Genomic DNA, 18,932 nt, shown 5'->3' with positions numbered 1-18,932 from the left:
TAGGAATACGATACGATTGTTCCTAAGGGTTGTAATTGAGAGACATGGTAAGACTTTTTCGATTGAAAAAGCCCAAGGTCCCATTTGAACTGTAGTCTTGCGTTTAGCGATAAAAGGTTTGAGTGTAATAAAAACCGCCACACCCCTTCCAAGTTAGCCCGCTGCAATTCACACTCTGCATCATCACTTACCATCAGGTGAGATCGCAGTCAAAGGTTAACTTGTATAAAATTTAAAAAAGAGCTGTTATTGTAGGGAGCCGCGCAACAACCGCGTGTTCTCGGACGTGGAGCGCTTCGTGGACCTGGAGCGGATGCTGTTCAACGAGCGCGCCGACCCCGACTTCAACCTCACCTATGTTCTGGTCAACTGCCATCGCAACAAGACCATCTATCAGGTATTTACACACACTTCCCGTAGAAAGCTTATTCTGTACTAAAGACACGAATCTGCAGGCTTGGATCATTATTTATCAGAAAGTTTTCTGACACAATTTCTGCTAGTTCTATTTAGGTACTTTATAAGATGCACTTAGCATCGTTGAAATTACTGTGCGAGCGACGTAGCGAGCGTTCCTTACGTGTCTTGTCAACGACTTTTGAGATTCTACGTGAACAAACCAATTTATTATTATCGTCGGCGGTGGTGTCGTTAACAAGACAGTACAGTTCCTTCTTCTCGTTCGCTATATTTGTCGCTTTCATCTCTTCGTGGTAGTTATCGCTGTTGTGTTGATGCGCAGGCCCTGCAACTACACCGCCTGTACGACCTGCAAGCCTTACGCGGGCAGGTGGCGGCCGAGGTGCGCACGCGCGTAGCGGCGCTACGCACGGACTACCCGCCGCGCGGGCGTCCGCTGCGCATCCTGCCGCCCGCCGCGCGCCGCAAGCTCGACCTGCTGGCGGAGACGGGGCTCTCAGACTTTAACTTTGACCGCATCCTCTACGCGGTAAGTGATGCTGCTAACTGTACTCGAGGACTCTGTACGACCTGCAAGCCTTACGTGGGCAGGTGGCGGCCGAGGTGCGCACGCGCGTAGCGGCGCTACGCACGGACTACCCGTCGCGCGGGCGTCCGCTGCGCATCCTGCCGCCCGCCGCGCGCCGCAAGCTCGACCTGCTGGCGGAGACGGGGCTCTCAGACTTTAACTTTGACCGCATCCTCTACGCGGTAAGTGATGCTGCTAACTGTACTCGAGGACTCTGTACGACCTGCAAGCCTTACGTGGGCAGGTGGCGGCCGAGGTGCGCACGCGCGTAGCGGCGCTACGCACGGACTACCCGCCGCGCGGGCGTCCGCTGCGCATCCTGCCGCCCGCCGCGCGCCGCAAGCTCGACCTGCTGGCGGAGACGGGGCTCTCAGACTTTAACTTTGACCGCATCCTCTACGCGGTAAGTGATGCTGCTAACTGTACTCGAGGACTCTGTACGACCTGCAAGCCTTACGTGGGCAGGTGGCGGCCGAGGTGCGCACGCGCGTAGCGGCGCTACGCACGGACTACCCGTCGCGCGGGCGTCCGCTGCGCATCCTGCCGCCCGCCGCGCGCCGCAAGCTCGACCTGCTGGCGGAGACGGGGCTCTCAGACTTTAACTTTGACCGCATCCTCTACGCGGTAAGTGATGCTGCTAACTGTACTCGAGGACTCTGTACGGAAGTGCAATCGTAACGGTTACGCACCGACTATCTATCCCGTGTCATCCGTCAAAGCATTATCCACCCCTTTTACTCGCATATCCTCTTCCACGCAATCCATCTTTTTTCCTTCCTGTCCTCTTTTATTTTAGTTATATTTATTTTTATTTTTCATGTACCAAAATTGTAGTTACAAATTAATAATAAATTTCCTGCCACATGCATATAAAATCTTTCTATTGAATTCTAATAATAATTTGGTAATTGGTGCCAGCTGGAGACCAACATGACGTCGCTCTCGCTGGACGGGCTTGCAGCACAGCTGCGCAGCACGGCGCGCGCGCTGGCGCCGCGCGGAGGCTTCGCGGAGGTGGCGGACAGCTTGCAGCGCGCCGCGCTCAAGCTCAGCACGCTGCACGACGACGTGGTGCAGCCCATGCTGCAGCGCGTCGCGCAGCTCAACGTGAGCATGACACTCTGTTGTTCATTCTCTCATTACTCGTATTTGCGTATATGATACAATTATTTCCTAATAATAATAATCGAAAGGTCATAGAGTCATCTCACATCAAAAGTTATTATATTAGTTCAGTGCGATTAATATGAGATGAGAGAAATGAGTCACAGTGAAATAGACTTTAGGTCCTTGGTGTTAAGTCGAAAATTCAATGTACCTACCGATTTTAATTTCAAAAGGATTCCGCTTGGAGCGTTCGCTTCTGCTTTAGATCCATGGACATATTTGATCGTTCAAACCAGACAGATAAGGTCCATTTTACTTCATGTGTTCCGGATTTCAATTTTACTACCCTTCTGTGCGCGAGTTCGACTCGCACTTAGCCAGCTTTTTGTAAAATTAGGTATAACAAATTTTCAGAGGTAACCTTTTTTTTTTTATAGATATCCCTGTTAGCAACCAGAACACACCGAGGCCATCAAATCCCTGCAAATTCTATGGTCACCAAAAATAATACTGTTACAGTGATTTTAGGCACTCTTTAGATAGTTAGTATGTGCAATAAGATGAGAAATGATGATAATTTCAGGCGACAGCGTCGGAGCTGCGCGACGTGCTGCGCTTCAACCAGTCGTCGCTGAAGGAGGCCATCAACTACCGCATCCGCGACACCACCGAGGTCGAGCTGTTCCTCAACACGCAGGGCCCAGACCTAGTGCAGAACGTAAGTGTTGTTTTCGCCCACTTGCTCGGAAATAGCTACTTTACAGTAGAAAGCATTTCATTACAGAGGACTGTAATCGGGTCTTTACTGGCCGAACGCCAGGACTGCAATAGAAATTGCTGGACGGTTTCATACTGTCCAGCATTTTCTATGAAAAAGAGGCCTTAGTCATCCTCCAGGTCTTAAACAATTTCCACGTAAAAAAATCACGTCGATCCGTTGCTACGTTGCGGCGTGATGTTAGGGCCCAATAAACAATACACTTTTGCATTTAATTCTTTTCTGGGGAAAAAAGTAAAAGAAGAATGGGCCAGGCAAAAGCAAACGAAGCCTGAGCAGAGAGAGCCCTCTTTCTAATGTTTTGCACATCGCGGCCAGAGAAGGTCGGAGGTTTTAGGGAGCATCCTAGTGAACGAGACTAACTTCTAACTTTTCGAGAATTATGAGTACTTGCATTAAAGGCGAAGTAAACATCGTGAGGAAACCTACATGCCTCGCCATAATGTTCTCAAAGGTGTGTGGGGTCGGCCAATCCGCACTTGGCCAGCGTGGTAGACTGTGGCCAAACCCCTTCTCATTGTGAGACGAAACCCGTGCTCTGTAGTGAGCCGTTGACGGATTGATCATGATGATGAAGTATGATGAAGAAGTATTAATAAAAAGTTGTGATGATAGCCTATAGTGGTTAGGACGTCCGCCTCCTAATCGTACGTCGGGTGTTCGATCCCGGGCACGCACCTCTAACTTTTCGGAGTTAAACCCTTCTCAGTCTGATGGGTTGATCATGAAGAGTTGTCGTGTGCAGTTGACGCGCGAGTTCGCGGAGGCGATGGGCGCGCGGCTGCAGGAGTACCTGGAGCTGGTGGTGCACGCCGCCAACAACGACGTGGGGCTGTGCGCGCCGTTGTCCAACGCGTTCAACGCCACGCGCGACTCGGCGTGCCGCGCCGTGCTCATGCCGGCTGTGAGTACTTCCTCATTACGTTTCTTACCGAAAAAAAACCCGTGACATGTCACTACTTCAATTATGCTGACACGTCCGCCATTTTCGTAATCAGTACCACAAAAATCTTCTGAAAGTTACTTGTGCTAATTTCGGAGACGCAAACTACCTCTGGACCAAATTTCATATAAATCAGTTAAATGGATGGGCCTTTGAGAATCCCTTGGGAACTCTTTGATTTTTCGAGATAAAAAGTAGCCTTTGTCCGTTCCCGAGATGTAAACTAACTCTATACCAAATTTCATCAAAATCGTTTAAACTATTGGGCTGTGAAAAGTTAGCAGACAGACAAGACATACTTTTACATTTTTAATATTAGTATGGATAATCGACTTGTATGTTAATCGAATTAACATAGGCTTGGTAATGTATTCTTTTACGTTCATGTAGTTTTTTTTTTTAAATTGTAAACCTGGTGTTTTCCAGAACGGTTTTTGGATCGCGCTATCGTGGTGCGTGGTGCTGTTCCTGCCGCTCCTCATCGTAGCGCAGAAGCTGGCGCGCCTCTACCGCCACCCCGACCCCTACCCCGGACCCCTGGTCGAGGCGTACGTACCCTTGCAGTTCACTGACCACACCCGCGACAAACCCACGACACACCCATACCACACTTATGATAAACCTATAACACAGTCAGGACATACACACACTATACTCATGACACCCCCCCCCACTATACACTCACGAAACACCCATTATACACTCACAACACACCCATTATACGAGTACATTCAACACACCCATTCCACCACCAATCACCATACACACACTCATGATATGACATACCTACTTCACATTACACACCCATGATACTACTCACAGCGCACCCTTAATACGCATTACACACTGCACACCCACTATACACTCACGACACACCATTATACACTCGTGTCACACCCACTATACACTCACGGCACACCCATTATACACTCATGACACTCTCATTATATACTCACGACCATAGACCTATGATTTTTCGCTTCGCTCAAAGACTGACAAAGCGAGGGAGCGAGAGTAGTTAGATAAGACCCACTGCCGCGAGCGAAAGCGAGATAGCGAAACAAGATGCCGATAAGTCATTATTTACGTGAGTGTCGGTCCTTATGAGTTCGGCCTGTTCCAAGTCGAGGTGATTTTTTGCATTTACTAAACAATTTAACGATTAAAACGTAAAATCTATGTTCTGCCACCATGGTGTCTTGTTCAGTGAGCGAATGTGACGTTACAAGACGTTATAATCCGCGTAAATACACGTTTCACAGGTAATTACTGATTATTTATACTAATTGTTTATAAACATTATTTCATCATTTGTTGTTTGAAAATTAGGCAAAATAGCTATTGGAAGCTTAGATAATAGGTTTCCCTTAAGACTTATCATCAAATTACATTGCTAAATGAAGAATTTTTGGATATTTTGTGTAAAATTTAAAAACGTTTGTTTACGATAAGGATTGACAAAGTAATGACGTCACAAGTATCGATAGTCGATAATCGTGTCTACCGGTAGGTTTGATGTGATAGGTTTCATGTGATGTATGTAAAATACAATATAAAACACTACTTTCCAATAAAAGAAAAGAACGAAATAAATATTTATACTAATTTTTATTTTATTTAGCGTGACTTAGATTTCATATACAGGGTTAAGGGTAACCCCGTACATTACTTACTGTATTTAAGTGCTTATCGGGGAGGTCATTAGCTATGAATTGAGCGCCATATATACTATTTATTTTTATTAACTTGTCACTTAGACATTATATCACAGTGTTATTGTAATTAATCAAATTAAATTTACTTGCACCCTTTAAAAAAATAAAGGCGTGAAGAGGTAATAAAAACACAAACACACAGAAACATCCATACTTACGCATTTATATTCTTGACAACGTTATATACCTATACATATAGATTTATCAATCGTTTATTTCGTAGTAGCTGCACCAAGTCATTTCATTAATAAATAATAATCTGTTACCTAGCTTTAGCTTTGTTACTATTTGTGTATTTGAAATGTATTTGACTTTTTTAAAATTATAAGATGCTTTTTACTTCACTTCGTTAAACTAACTCATTAGTGTCCTATGATTTCGCCAGTAAGACTATCGATAATACAAATGCTAAAGTCAGGACAACTCTATTTCACGCACACATTTACGTTTCATTTTTTGTAACACCGGTAATCTGTCATTGTTGATCTAGTACATACTAAATTTATGCTCACGACACACCCATTATACACTCATGACACACCCACTATACACTCAGCACACCTATTACACACTCATGCCACAATAATATGACATACCTACTCTACATTATATGATTCTACTCACTAATAACACACTCTTAATGCCCACTATACGAGTATACTCCAGACACGCGAGACATACTAATATTAAACACATGGTCGATACCCTGATTTATCGCAGACTAGTGGAGTGGAGTGGCTTTATAAGGCTGAAGTTACCATACAGTTGTGTGCAAAATTATTTTGAGATGAGTTTCGATTGCTATTGAGCTAGCTACGTTCTGATCACTTCACTGGTCTGCGTTTCTTTTTACTTATCGAACGATATAATATTAACGTCTCATCGTCGAAACCCGTTATTAAATTAATAATTCTTCACAAAGTTCCAACATATTGACAAGTAAAACACAAACATGAATCATTATTTGCGTTTAAATTTATTGTATTTGATATGATTTAGTACTTGTTGAGAAAAAGTACAATTAACAGAAATAAGATACAGTAAATTTTACGCCTTTCAAATGTTATTTTTTAACAACAAATTGTGCAGATTCTGACTAGAAGTGGGCTAGATTTTTCAAAAACATTTCTTTTTAAATATTCTCAATCTTAAATATTTTTTTTGTTTGTGTTGTCTGTCCTTAATATATCCTACTCTTAAAAAAATATCGTGTAGTAAATTGTCAAAGTCTGCGCAATTTTATATTTTTATGATGCGAGTGGTGGTCGACGACCACGACACACGACAACAGCAATTGTCGTGTGTAATGATCAGTTAGATGTAAGACGTCATCCATATACCATTGTTATCGTTCTTTTGGAATCGTCTGCAGTTTTGATAACAATGTGCAAAAGAAAGGCATCAGCAAAAACTGAATAAAATCATGAACATCAAATCCATTTTCTGTTCATGTTACGTAAGCATCGAGATCGTCAATCCCTCAAACAATCCAACTTTCATTTCACACAATGTGACCTTGACGCTTACTGCGTATTAAGATCCCTAAAACATGGTCTGGTGTAAAGGGACAAGTTTTGATTTCGATCTTGAGATATTGCAAATTGCTAATACGAATCATTTGTAAAAACATTTATTTACCACAATACTGCAGGCGATCCGTTTGTTAATTTAAATTTTACTTTAAGTTGAAGTTGATTTCTGAATAGTTTTGTATGATTTGAGGTCTGTTTACCGCCCTTGGTTATGATTGTCTTGTCGATGTTTTATCTTACCTTTGGGTTTGTTGTGCACCCTCATCCCAGTAGTGAATGATCGGAATCGCCCCTTGATTTTTTATCATTTGTCAGAGCACTAACTTTAGTTCTAGTTGTATGGTCGGGACGGATTTTGTGTTCGAGAGAGTGGGAAATCTGAACTGTATAAGCCCAGACGACTGTGATACGGTATGTCACGGATTTTATTGAAATTAAATCGAGAACGAAATACCATAAAAAAGAAACCTAGCACAAAACTTGAATTACTATATATAGCAACAATAGCTTAACGGTTATAGGAGCGGAATAAATTCCTAAAGGCGGCTGTTCAGACTCCACCATTTGCACTATTGTCGTACTTACTCCTAGCACAAGCTTTACGCTTAGTTGGAGAGGAAAGGAGAATATTAGTCATGATTAACATGGTTAATATTCTTTTAAAGAAAATCGGTTGAACTCTTGATGAAAGGACATGTAAATTGTTTGGAAAAATTGTGATTATAAATTATTACTATTGGTGTCTGACAAAGTTTAGTGCTAGAGCTGCAAGCCTGGCATAACAATGTCACGGATGTTTCTCGAATTTTATTGGCATGGAATCGAGAGAAGTGATTCACTCGTACGTGTTCTATTTTATCGATGCGTTTTGTCTTGACGGTCACGCTAGGTGTTCGGGCATTTTCCTACTCTATCGTATCACTTATCATAATCGACCCTTGCATTGACAATACGGTTACGAATCATAGAACGTTCGAGCCCCTGTGTGGTTGAAGAGCCAGAGGACACGTTTATGCACTAACGAGTAGAATAGTAGCAAACAAATATAGCAATAAGTTAAAAATATTGACACGGGGCGTCCATTTGAAAAGTAATCCATGGACAAATTCTTCAATTGTCGAAACGGAAAGAAAATATAAATTTATTATAGTTTTTTTTTACATAATTTACAAACAGAGGATTTTTAGGGAAAGGTATTTAGAATGGTATTCCGATAGATTTAGATTTTCTATTAGTTCTTTCAAATTAGTTTTAATTTGTTTTAATTCACCGCCATTTTAATATTAATGTTATAGCGATACTAAGTACTTTAAATTGTTTCTGAAATATGGGTCGTTAAACTGAATTTAGAATTTATAAAATAATATCACTTAAATCTTGAAATTTTAAATATGCATCTGGCTTAAAATGGATTTGAGATTTGAATTTTTTTTTCAATTTATAAATGGCTTATGTCAAGTTACTTCTCTTTCGTAATCAGACAAATAAATGTAGGACAAAATGATTGTGGAAAGAACGACTGCCGAGTTTCTTAGCAGTTCTCGGTAGGAAAAGTATTTCCAAAGAAATGTGTCCCCAAAAACATACGTATTTGTAAAAAATATTTGCAAATAATCTTGAGTTAATTTAAGTTTGATAATAGTGTCAGGATTCTCTATCACTGAACTTATGATTTCTTTATTGCAAAACCTTCGGCACCTCTTTATAAAATACATCGAACTAGTATGTTTGATTTCACAGATTCAAGTGTCATTACGACATAAAGAAGGGTTCTCGGGTGCGCGTGAACGCAACGTATATACAGCGTAAAAACGCAAAGTCAAATATTATTGAAATATGGTACAAACACATTGCGTAATGCTGCGTTTAGCATGCGTAGCGTGCGTTGCGTTCACACGCACTAAGCAACCTTAGTGATTGCAAAACAAGTAATCCAATCTGAAGTGTGCAACATGGTGCTTTGCGCAGGTCTTAGCCTAAGGACTGAGTACATACAGAAGCCTGTCTGTGATCTGCTCTTGTATGTTTATTGAAATACGTAGTCATACGCCTCGTGGTCAGATTGGAGTACTTGTTTTGCGCGAGTTAGGTTGTTTGTGCACTCATTCGTATTCGACTCGTTTTGTGATTCGTGAAAATACGACTTAATGTAAATAAATCATGTATATATAAAAACACGTCATACGATTCGAAGTGGCGTTCATACAAAACGTACGTACGCGTGCGCGCTCATTCGTGTTTTTACCATTCATATTTTGACGGATTCCGTCATCCGAATCACGAAAACGGAACGAAACGAACCGAATTAGTAGGCAAACGCCTTTACGGGTGCCGATTGGAAACATAGAAGGAATTAGTAAACCGTTCTCGTAGTAGGTTCTACCTCCAAAATAAGGTTAGGTGGGTGAAGTAGGGAGAGTTTAGGTGGGTGTAGGTTGAGAGTGGGTGTAGGGTGAGAGTGGGTGTGTCTGACGGAGTGTTGTTCTCGCAGCGAGTGCGAGGCGCTGTGGCGGCGCGGCGCCAGGTGACGCGGCGCCCCCTCGGGTAACCACGCCGCCACCGCCCTAGCGATCCCCGATTATGCCTTCTTGTACTCCTCCAAACATCCTCTTGTTTGGCCTACGATCTGCCAGTTGTTGTGAACTGTGCTGCTAAATCTATCGAGCATGCTTTGAAGAGTGTGATCAGGAACTTCACAATCTTGTTCCTCCTTCACCGTCCTACCACAGAACAGCGAGAAATCCTGCGACTTATTCACACGAAACGTTTTTGTTCGATGTTTCTGTTACAAGCCGCTAAGGTTTGGAATGCCTTTCCGACATTTATGTTTGTTGCCACGTTTTAGGCATTTTCCCGGCAAACGCGCTTCAATTTAAACATCATCCATAAAGCATGATTCTCATCAAGCGCAAGCCTATCTGTAAGCCTGAAACTGTTTAAAAATTCGCACTGGATTTTAAACCTATTCTTATTTTTGAATTTGGCTAAAAATGTTCTGGTTTCAGATAAGGCCCACACAAAATCTCTTTTCAATAAAACTAATATGTTTTTTTGGACTGGATTATTATCCACTTGTGTCATTTGTTTATAGTGAAGTGGTTCCGTTTTTAATCGTGAACATATCCGCGACGCCGTATTGTTCGACACTTTTATGCAATTTCTCGTGAACATTTGGAATCTAAAAAGTCATAGCCAGATCATAAACTCACCACAATTAGGGAATTTCCTAAGTAGAAAAAATGGCCGTAATTTTCAAAGATTTTATAATAGAGGTAGAGAGAATTTGGAGCGTATGAAGGCATAATTGGAGTGATCGGTTCGGTGGTGGCGGTGTCCACTGGTGAGGCTCGGACGTGTGCTCTTCGACCCATAGCGGCTTGCACCAACATGCTACGTTAACTTGACCCCCATCATCCCTGCCACTGGCTCATTGGAATCTAATCCCTAACGTTATCATTCTTATTATGTTTCTCTTTTAATACATTTTTTGTGTGTACTGATTGCCCCACGAAGATGATGCGAGTTCCTTTATTTTTAAACTGCACCTTCATACTCTGATCAATATGTTGATGGATGTTTAAGTTTGAGCTTAGAACCGGGCGATAACGTGCTGACATAAATTGACAGGTCAAGGCGTGTCAATTTAATTTAGTTAACAATTCGTGTACAACCAAATATAGACCTTTATACGGCCTAGTTTTCAAACTTCAAGCGTCCCTGAAACATCTTTGACTTAGTGCATCCATTTGTACATTAATTATTTGTTTTACTTTTATTCTATTAACGTCCCTTTTAACATTTTTATTCAAGATTTGTTTTCAGTTTGATATAACGTTATTTTTGTGTTATTGTTACTAAACAGGAGCATCTTTCTGCTCTTCTTAAAGCTCGATTTTATTATCTGAAATAGTATGAATGAAGCATATATCTATTTATAATATCTGAATGCCGATTAAACTCTGTGGCGATCCCGCTTGCCTCCGAACATATAATGCATGCATTCCAATGAGCCAAGTGTTGAGTGTTGGTCGTTCGTTGTTGTGCGTAGGCCCGAACCGTAGTACGGGCTTGTATGTAGCTCGCTAGTCCATAGTCATACATTGCTTGCGGTCGACTCATCGAACACACACCTCCCCGTTGAGCCCCAATGTAGCGCGCAATGTACTGCGAACATCCAGTCTGACTTATAAAACCGCATGGAGTAAATTGGCAAGTCCTGATGTCAGGCCAAACTATTAATTAATGCTTTCCATGACTGTTATAGTGTTCCCGCATTTTATATTCATTTCATATTTCAATGGACAATATATCTAAATCTACTCAAAAAGTTTTGACCTACGTCATTTTATTCCATGCATTTATAAACCGGACTACCAATAGTTAGTACAAAAAGCACCAATATATTAGATAGAGGTAATTTCCGTTTGATAGTTTTTTGGTATTTTGATTTGATTCATGGAACATCAACACCATAACAGTTTACTTTTCAGTGTCCTTGTGCAGATGGCTATATTGCAGTAAGGTGTTTCACTGAATAGTTAGTCCCTGACGTGCTACAAATATTACCTAGCTTATATTTGTACGACTTTATACTCGTTAGCATTATAAGTATTTACTTGTGTTACCTACTCACCGTTTATAATAAATACTTCAATAAACATAGATATCACATTTATGGATACAGCAGTTTTAACAAATGTAGCTTTAGTTAGAAGACATCGTTTGTTAATGTGCAACCATAAAAATATTTCTGATATGTCTCATCAACAAATGTCATTTCCTAAACCTTCCTTTTGTTTGTGACGTTGCGGCATCTTGCCAACTTACGAATTCAAAGATTCAATTCACTGAATAAAGTGGAAAAATCTTATTAATGAGATTCTGAAAATTATAGGAATTTTTTTACATGGGGATAATTGCTTTAGATTGGCTGGGTACAACGGAGGTTAAGGTAACAAAAAACATGGACAACTGATTTTATATAACTTTCTATAAGCTCCTTGCGTTTACTTATTTAACACCACAGTTGCACCGAAAGGACAAATTGTACTTCTTATTAAAACTAAAAAAGTTTAAGAGTTCGTATGAGTTCAAGGCCCTGATTCTCTATGACATAAGTAGATGTAACTCATAACTACCCGCAAAATGAATTTCAATTAACCATGGCAAAATAATGTTTTGTTTTGACTAACGATTATAATATGGTATTTTGGTATATTTAATCATAGCACAAAGCAATTAATGCTTTCTGAGTTTGGAAAATGCGCCAAAACACCATGTTTGCGATCAGTTTTGACTTGAATTGTATTCCAAAAATTCCATTATGGCATCAGTTTCAACATTGTGGGGGAATTGGATTAAAATGACTCATTGTCCTTTATCAGCGTTGTCCAGATCTGCGAACTTGTCCTAGGCCTACAGAGTTTTTTTACTTGCAAGTGAAGATATAAGTTGCATAGAGAATGTCATAGCGAATGAGGGTCGGAAGGCCGCGGTCGGGTTCGCTAACGCGTGTGTTGTCTGTTGCAGCGAGTATTTGTATGACGCGTACGCGGACCGCGATAACGTACCCCTCGCCAAGTAAGTGCCTCGCCTTTACCCCTTCCGCCGCTGCCCCGCTGCCCCGCTGCCCCGCTGCCCCGCTGCCCGCCTCCGCCGAACACTCTCCCTGCATGCTCGCTAACGGCTTCGCTGTGCGCCCAGCCTTGTTGAATTTTTTTCGAACTTATAGTTATAGTCTTTGTTTTCGAAGTCAAAGGCAAATCGATTGGATATCATTGTACATATTTTGATGATCAATCGTTGAATTTGTAAGATGTAGTGGTGATAATTAATTAGAAATCTTCAAAGTAAAGCTACGAGGGTTCCAAACGCACCCAGGTCTGAGAAGAGCCCACAACAAACTCAGCTGGGTATTCTTTTTGTTATCACCACTTTACAAAATTACTTAAACCTATTAGAACTATCAAAGCTGTTAAGCAACTCATTCCCAAGCTTTGTTATCATTTGAATAATCCTTTGCATTGTTCAAGACAACTTTTTAAAAACATGACTTTAAATATAAAATATGCAGTACCGAAAAATTTGGTACAGACATTTCTTAGTACAATCCTATCCAGAATTATCGATTCGGTCGGTTCATCATAATCACACATTTAACATAAATTGTTCGAATTTTTCAAGGCCGAGTGTACATATTCTTTTTGCATGGGTGTCCAGGAGAGGTTTCATTTCTTTCCACAAATCTTCAGCCATGATCTTTAGGGAATCTGTAGAAGGTTCAGCGTAAAACTAACCGTACTTAATATGTTATGATAACTGTTACTTTAAGGTGCTGATAAACTGAGCATTCACATGTTACAAGGTAAATTGTTTTTAAATTTTGACGAATAAGGAATAGAACATCTTATCAAACATCCTCTAAGGTGCTCAATTCCTTGTTGGTCAAATTTTAAAAACGGTGAATGTTTTGATACAAATGAATACTCAGGTTTATCAGTACTTTTATATGAATAGATATAAGTGAGCATGTGTATGGGAGAAAGCATGGCATGTAAGTCCCGCACGAGGGTACCGATAACAGACTGTTCAATTATGTTTAGTTGATTTATAATTTTTAGTTGGTTCTTTTTGTTTTTTGGTTAGGAGATAGAAGTGCATTAATGATCGTCTGAACTTAGCTGTCTTGCGGGCTCGAGTACACTCGAGTCTTCGGCAGAGTAGAGAAGATGATCGAAATCGCGCATGCCATGATGCATCGATTTAAAATGTAGTTTTAAACGGCCCTTTATAGAATTAGCCTTTTCTCTTATAGCTTATAAAATTGACAAAAAATCTTACCAAGAAAATGCTTTAGAAAAGCAGAACACGAAATCAAAAGCCGTGTTTGAATCACCCACCCCAAAATATAATGTCGTTGCGAAGGAATTGATACAAAAAAAAAACTGTTGTCAAAATTGACTCATTTTTACACGATTCTCCTTTCGTGTGATTTCGACTTTCCCGAAGCGGTTCGTTCAGACAACGGCGCACAGTTTTAGGGGCAAAAGAAGTTAGGGGCATGCGCGATTTTGACACTTACGCGATACGCAGCGGCTCCAAACGCAGCACTCTGGACATCGAGGGCAAGATCGCGGAGTGGCGCGGCCGCAACGCCGCCGACGCCGGCGGCCTGGGTGGTGGCGTGGCCGGCGTGGGCGCCACGCGCACGCAGGTCGTGCTGGACGGCCGAGACGTCGTGTGCCAGATCGTGGCGCCCCCCGCCGCGCTCATCGACGACCTCAAGACCAGACTCGACGCGAAGGATGAAGACAACGAGTCCGGCATACATGAGTCGGATTAGACTTCGCTGAATCACGAGTGGAAACATTTTAGACGTTGCGAATGTGGTAAACTAGTGTTATATACTAAAAACGTTTGCAGAGAGACAGACAAAGATTCACATTTTGTCGGCTGGTGGTGTGGAGTTTGAATTCTGATTCGATAACGTTTGATGGCGTCGTTGTAGTATTTGTACCCACTTTTATATAACCGCATATTATGTTTTATGAAAAATAATTTTAATACCTACTTGCTACAATATCTTCTTTATTCCCTTTAATACGAATACGATTTAAGAGTTTTGTATAAAATTTTAAAATGTTAAACGTTACTATTTGCTATTTGTATCTTTGATATTGTACTCGTGATTTTTAAAAGTTTTCTCAAATTGTGATGTTCGTAAGAAAAACTTTTTCGAATTTGATATGGTCGTGGCAATTTTAGGATGTAAGGTTATGGTGTAAATGCGGTGAGTTTTGGTGAAAGGAGCTTTTGCCAGATCCACAATGTACTGTAGCATATGAGTATGTTGCGTTTCGTCAAAACGACCAATTTATACTTGTCGAGACGTAGTTTCGGTTCGTTCGTCTTCCACGCGATTTGTCCAAAATTGTAAATAAAAAATTATAATTTAGCGAAATTGAATTACGTAATATTTTCGCCTCTCACATCTTCTTCAAAAAAACTCATTAAAATAAAACCTTACTTTCCAGTGTGCCATATTTTTTGAACGTAGCAAAGATTAATAAATAATTAATTATTATAGCTTTTATAAAAGGTGAAATTCGTCCAATGCTAACCTCAGCGACCGGCTTGCATTTAAGTTAACACTTGTATTAAAAGTTTGCACAAATATATAGGGTGATATATATGATGACTGTTGAGGGAAACAAAAGTAGAAACCAGAGGTCCAAAAAACCATGACGGCAATTTAAAGAAAATGTAAATTAGGTAAATGTGATTTGAACATGCAGCCCGAATTTTTCGGTCTTTGATCGTTTCTTAAACATAAATAGTTTAGAATATGTTTTTTCTATTCGCTTAAATCGACGCGACGATTCCTGAGATAAATTTAGGTGTTCGGTTTACTGATCGCAGCCAAACTCTCACCCTGTATATTAATGTTTTTCTGATTCAGCAAGTTGGTCCAACGCTTCGAATTCCTGTGATGTGATGTGGTATACCAAATTAATCTCTATAATAATGTAAATTATCCTAAGCGTTCGGACTGAAAGTGCTGTAGACATTTTGAGCAGATTTTCCTCAAAGTATTGGCATAGTTTTGATACGGAGATTGTACGGTAGTGTTCGAGTTTTATACGCATTTACAGTTGTTGGTAGCTTTTTCACAGGGTCGCGACAGGAACGTAGAGTCATACGACTGATGTAAATATTAGCTCGATGAGTTGCGCTTCAAAATATTATCCTGGCTCTAAGGGATCTATGGAGCGTGTGGACTTTGGTCAGACTTCATTTCCAATTAAAACGAGATAGATTTATATCTCTGACACAAATCTGTCTCGTTTTAACTCTGTATGAAGTCTGAGCATAAACACTCTTAGTCTAAGTGACATTGATACCGTAATTATGCTCATAGTCAATCTTATGACCTAAAATTCACGTAAGGGAAACAGAGTGCACGAAAACGTGCGGCAACCAATGCGGGAAGCAGAGGACGTGTTATGACAGCTAACCAATCACGGGCACTCCACTAATGAAACCTAAAAATATAGTAGAGTTTATTCGAGCGCATTCAACTTCATGCATGTCGAGTAAGATACATTGTCAATGTCCTAGCAAGTGGCTCAGGTTAAGATATTAATTGTAATATTTTTTAAGCTTTTAAATTTTTTTCTAAATCCTGATAAGGATATAGGTGCAATATTTTATCGATTTAAGTATCCTAATTAATAAGCTTTGTGTATGATTCTTAAGCATAACATAATCGCTATATTTACAGGATAAGAATATTGAAATTCATATCAAATTTTTAAAGTAATCGTCATATCATTTTAGTGATATAACTTGAAACTATAGAAATTTTATAGTGATAACTTGATTATTTAATTATTTTATAGCTCTTGCAATTCACGAGCGCGCGTGAACTTTTCTTGTGTTTACGTCATACACATGGACATTGCGTAAGTGTGCGTGCCTGTCCCACCAATCAGTAGCGAGCAAGCGCTCGCAAACGCACACTTATTACTTTATTTATACCGAGACAACTTAAATACAAGCATGGCTCACACACACTTGTGAAATCCAAGAATTATACACACAATCCGTGTATAATTAAGTATAATCAAACAAAGCATCATAATCATAGTCAGTAGGTATGAGCACTACAGAGAATTGAATTAGTTTTAACTGAAGGAATTCAATGGAATTTAAACTGCATATTGTATATTCAATATTCATAATATAATTTTGCCTAGCTTGACATAATATAAATTTGGAAGTGTGAACGCCACAAACGGTAGTTTGATTTTAAAAAAAATATTCGGCCTCAATTAACGTTATTTTATTTAAAATTGAACCTTAATAGTTTGCGTTAAGGTTAATTTTAAAAGCGAATAAAAGCTTGTGGCTTATATTTCCCATTATCAAACTATCGCTTGTGGTCACTTGTTAAAATACTATATGAATTATGTAAGTATCAATCGTAAGAATATTCTAAATTATGAATTTGTGATTTACATGCTGAGATATAAATACATAAATTATAATTGTTGCATTTACCATACATTAAAGAATCATTATTTGATTCATATTCCATAAGAATTATGGGGAATATTTCTATGAAATTATAATATATGGGAATATTCTTCTTCATGGTGTATCTTTTACCTACTATAACATAGTAAAAGCTACCTACTGTAATATAATATCAGCATTGTTTTAAGTAAGTTAGTAGTTTCTGTATGTCATGTAGTGTTTGAAATAAGGGAGTTATTGTGACTCGGAGGCGGTAGTTCTTCAGGAGATCGCCGACGCTCGCGCGGTAACTAACAAACATTCATTTCATTTGTACCTTATAACCCCAGGTTTTGATCCTCGCACAGTATGGAGTGTTTTGTTGTACTTTGTAAATTAAAACACGCTTATAAACCGAGTACCTACCCTAAGTCGAGTCTATGCAGAAATATCTGATAAAATATTTGTGAGCAAAATTTTTCAACATAAAATCCATTTGAACGCCTCGAATAATTTATAAATTTACAATATTATAAATTGTAATGTATGTACAAAACGCTCTGTATTTCAACTGCATTTGAGTGCATGGCTAGTTGTCTTTCACCCTAAACCTGAACCATGTGCTGCATATGTTGCCTCTATGTGGCAACCTGGTTATTGAGTCAAACTTTAATTTGTTCACAGCCTGAAATTAATAATAATCAATCTATTCGTAATCTGTAACTGATAAGTAATTTGGTGATGTTTTTAATTGTCAAAAAATATACAATTTTTGACAATCATAACAACGTTGCTGATTGTAACCTATTGACACGTTACGGATAGATTTATTAATAATTTTAGGCTTCAGATGACTGATAGGATTGATTTTGGCCGTAAGTTGCCTCCAAAAATGTCAAGTCTTTATCCCTTTTATTTTTAACTTTTCTATTAGTTGGTTGAATTTACTTTTTCTTCTTATAAATCTTGTGGTTTTATTGAAGTGATTTATATTCTAGTTGTATGTTAGGCTGGCTAACCTTACGAGCTTCGAAACTTGATATTGCATGAACTATCGCTATCGGTGTGTAATTTTAAGAGTAGATTGAAAGTCAAACTTATAACAGAATGCAGATGTTCTTTTTAAATAATACCTTTTGCTTTGTCATTCAAGACGCATCTGAGTTCTGTTAGAACTATTTTTTTTTTCTATTTTTACAATCGGAGTCGACGGCGAAGTTATGTTTAAAACTTTTATTTCACACTGGATTACTTTTTCTAGTACAAAAGTACTAGACCTACAGTACAGTAGTAAAAGTACTCAGCGTTATTCGGTATACTTTTTGCAATATTTTTAAGAAAAAAATACAAATATTCCAAAAAAGTATACCGAATAACGGTGAGTTGTTCGAAAGAAATTCAAAAGTTCAAGTGGAGGCTAAACTACTTTAATTACAATACTCCATAGAATTTTTGTAATAAAATTAGTTTAATCTCGTCTTAAATTTTTGAATTTCTTTTGAACAACTCTGCGTTATTTTTTTAAATTATTATTGTGTATAATTATTATTTGATGGTTGAATACTAGATAATTTCACTTTTCCAGCACAGTGAGTCATTAAATAATTTTATGTTGTCGGCTCCGGTAGTTCCTCCTTCTTTTTGTTTTATCTTTTCATGGTGGAGCTTTAAACGACCGAAAGGCATAAAATGGTCAAATACAAGGTCTACCATTCAGAGAGGCTTTTTGTTAGAAATAATACGCGCGACGGTTTCAAAGTAGTTCCCAAACGATTGCAAACTCTATCAGGATGCAGAATTTTGTGAAAAATTGCCATTTCAATTCCTTTTTTCTGCTGGATTAAGGCACCAGAAT

At 39.3% G+C, this 18,932-nt stretch overlaps 1 protein-coding gene across 5 annotated transcripts in view; it reads left to right on the top strand.

Moving 5' to 3' along the window:
* Window positions 1-18,932, top strand: part of LOC123872033 (prominin-like protein) — a 64,742-nt gene that overhangs the window by 37,895 nt on the left and 7,915 nt on the right. For 2 of the 5 annotated variants that reach the window (XM_045916150.1, XM_045916147.1), the window contains 8 exons: window positions 256-397; window positions 743-949; window positions 1,907-2,095; window positions 2,679-2,813; window positions 3,619-3,777; window positions 4,243-4,364; window positions 12,593-12,643; window positions 14,156-16,181. In XM_045916150.1, coding sequence (XP_045772106.1) covers window positions 256-397; window positions 743-949; window positions 1,907-2,095; window positions 2,679-2,813; window positions 3,619-3,777; window positions 4,243-4,364; window positions 12,593-12,643; window positions 14,156-14,405 — 1,255 coding nt within the window. In that variant the 3' untranslated portion in view covers window positions 14,406-16,181. Of the gene's footprint in view, window positions 1-255; window positions 398-742; window positions 950-1,906; window positions 2,096-2,678; window positions 2,814-3,618; window positions 3,778-4,242; window positions 4,365-9,554; window positions 9,608-12,592; window positions 12,644-14,155; window positions 16,182-18,932 lie in introns of those variants that run through there. The other 3 variants (XR_006797401.1, XM_045916148.1, XM_045916151.1) reach the window with 3 other exon arrangements.

Source organism: Maniola jurtina, chromosome 14 (genome assembly GCF_905333055.1).
Source record: "Maniola jurtina chromosome 14, ilManJurt1.1, whole genome shotgun sequence".
Taxonomy (NCBI): Eukaryota; Metazoa; Arthropoda; class Insecta; order Lepidoptera; family Nymphalidae; genus Maniola; species Maniola jurtina.
The sequence above is the reverse complement of the archived record's forward strand: the minus strand, read 5'-3'. Positions and strand labels throughout refer to the sequence as shown.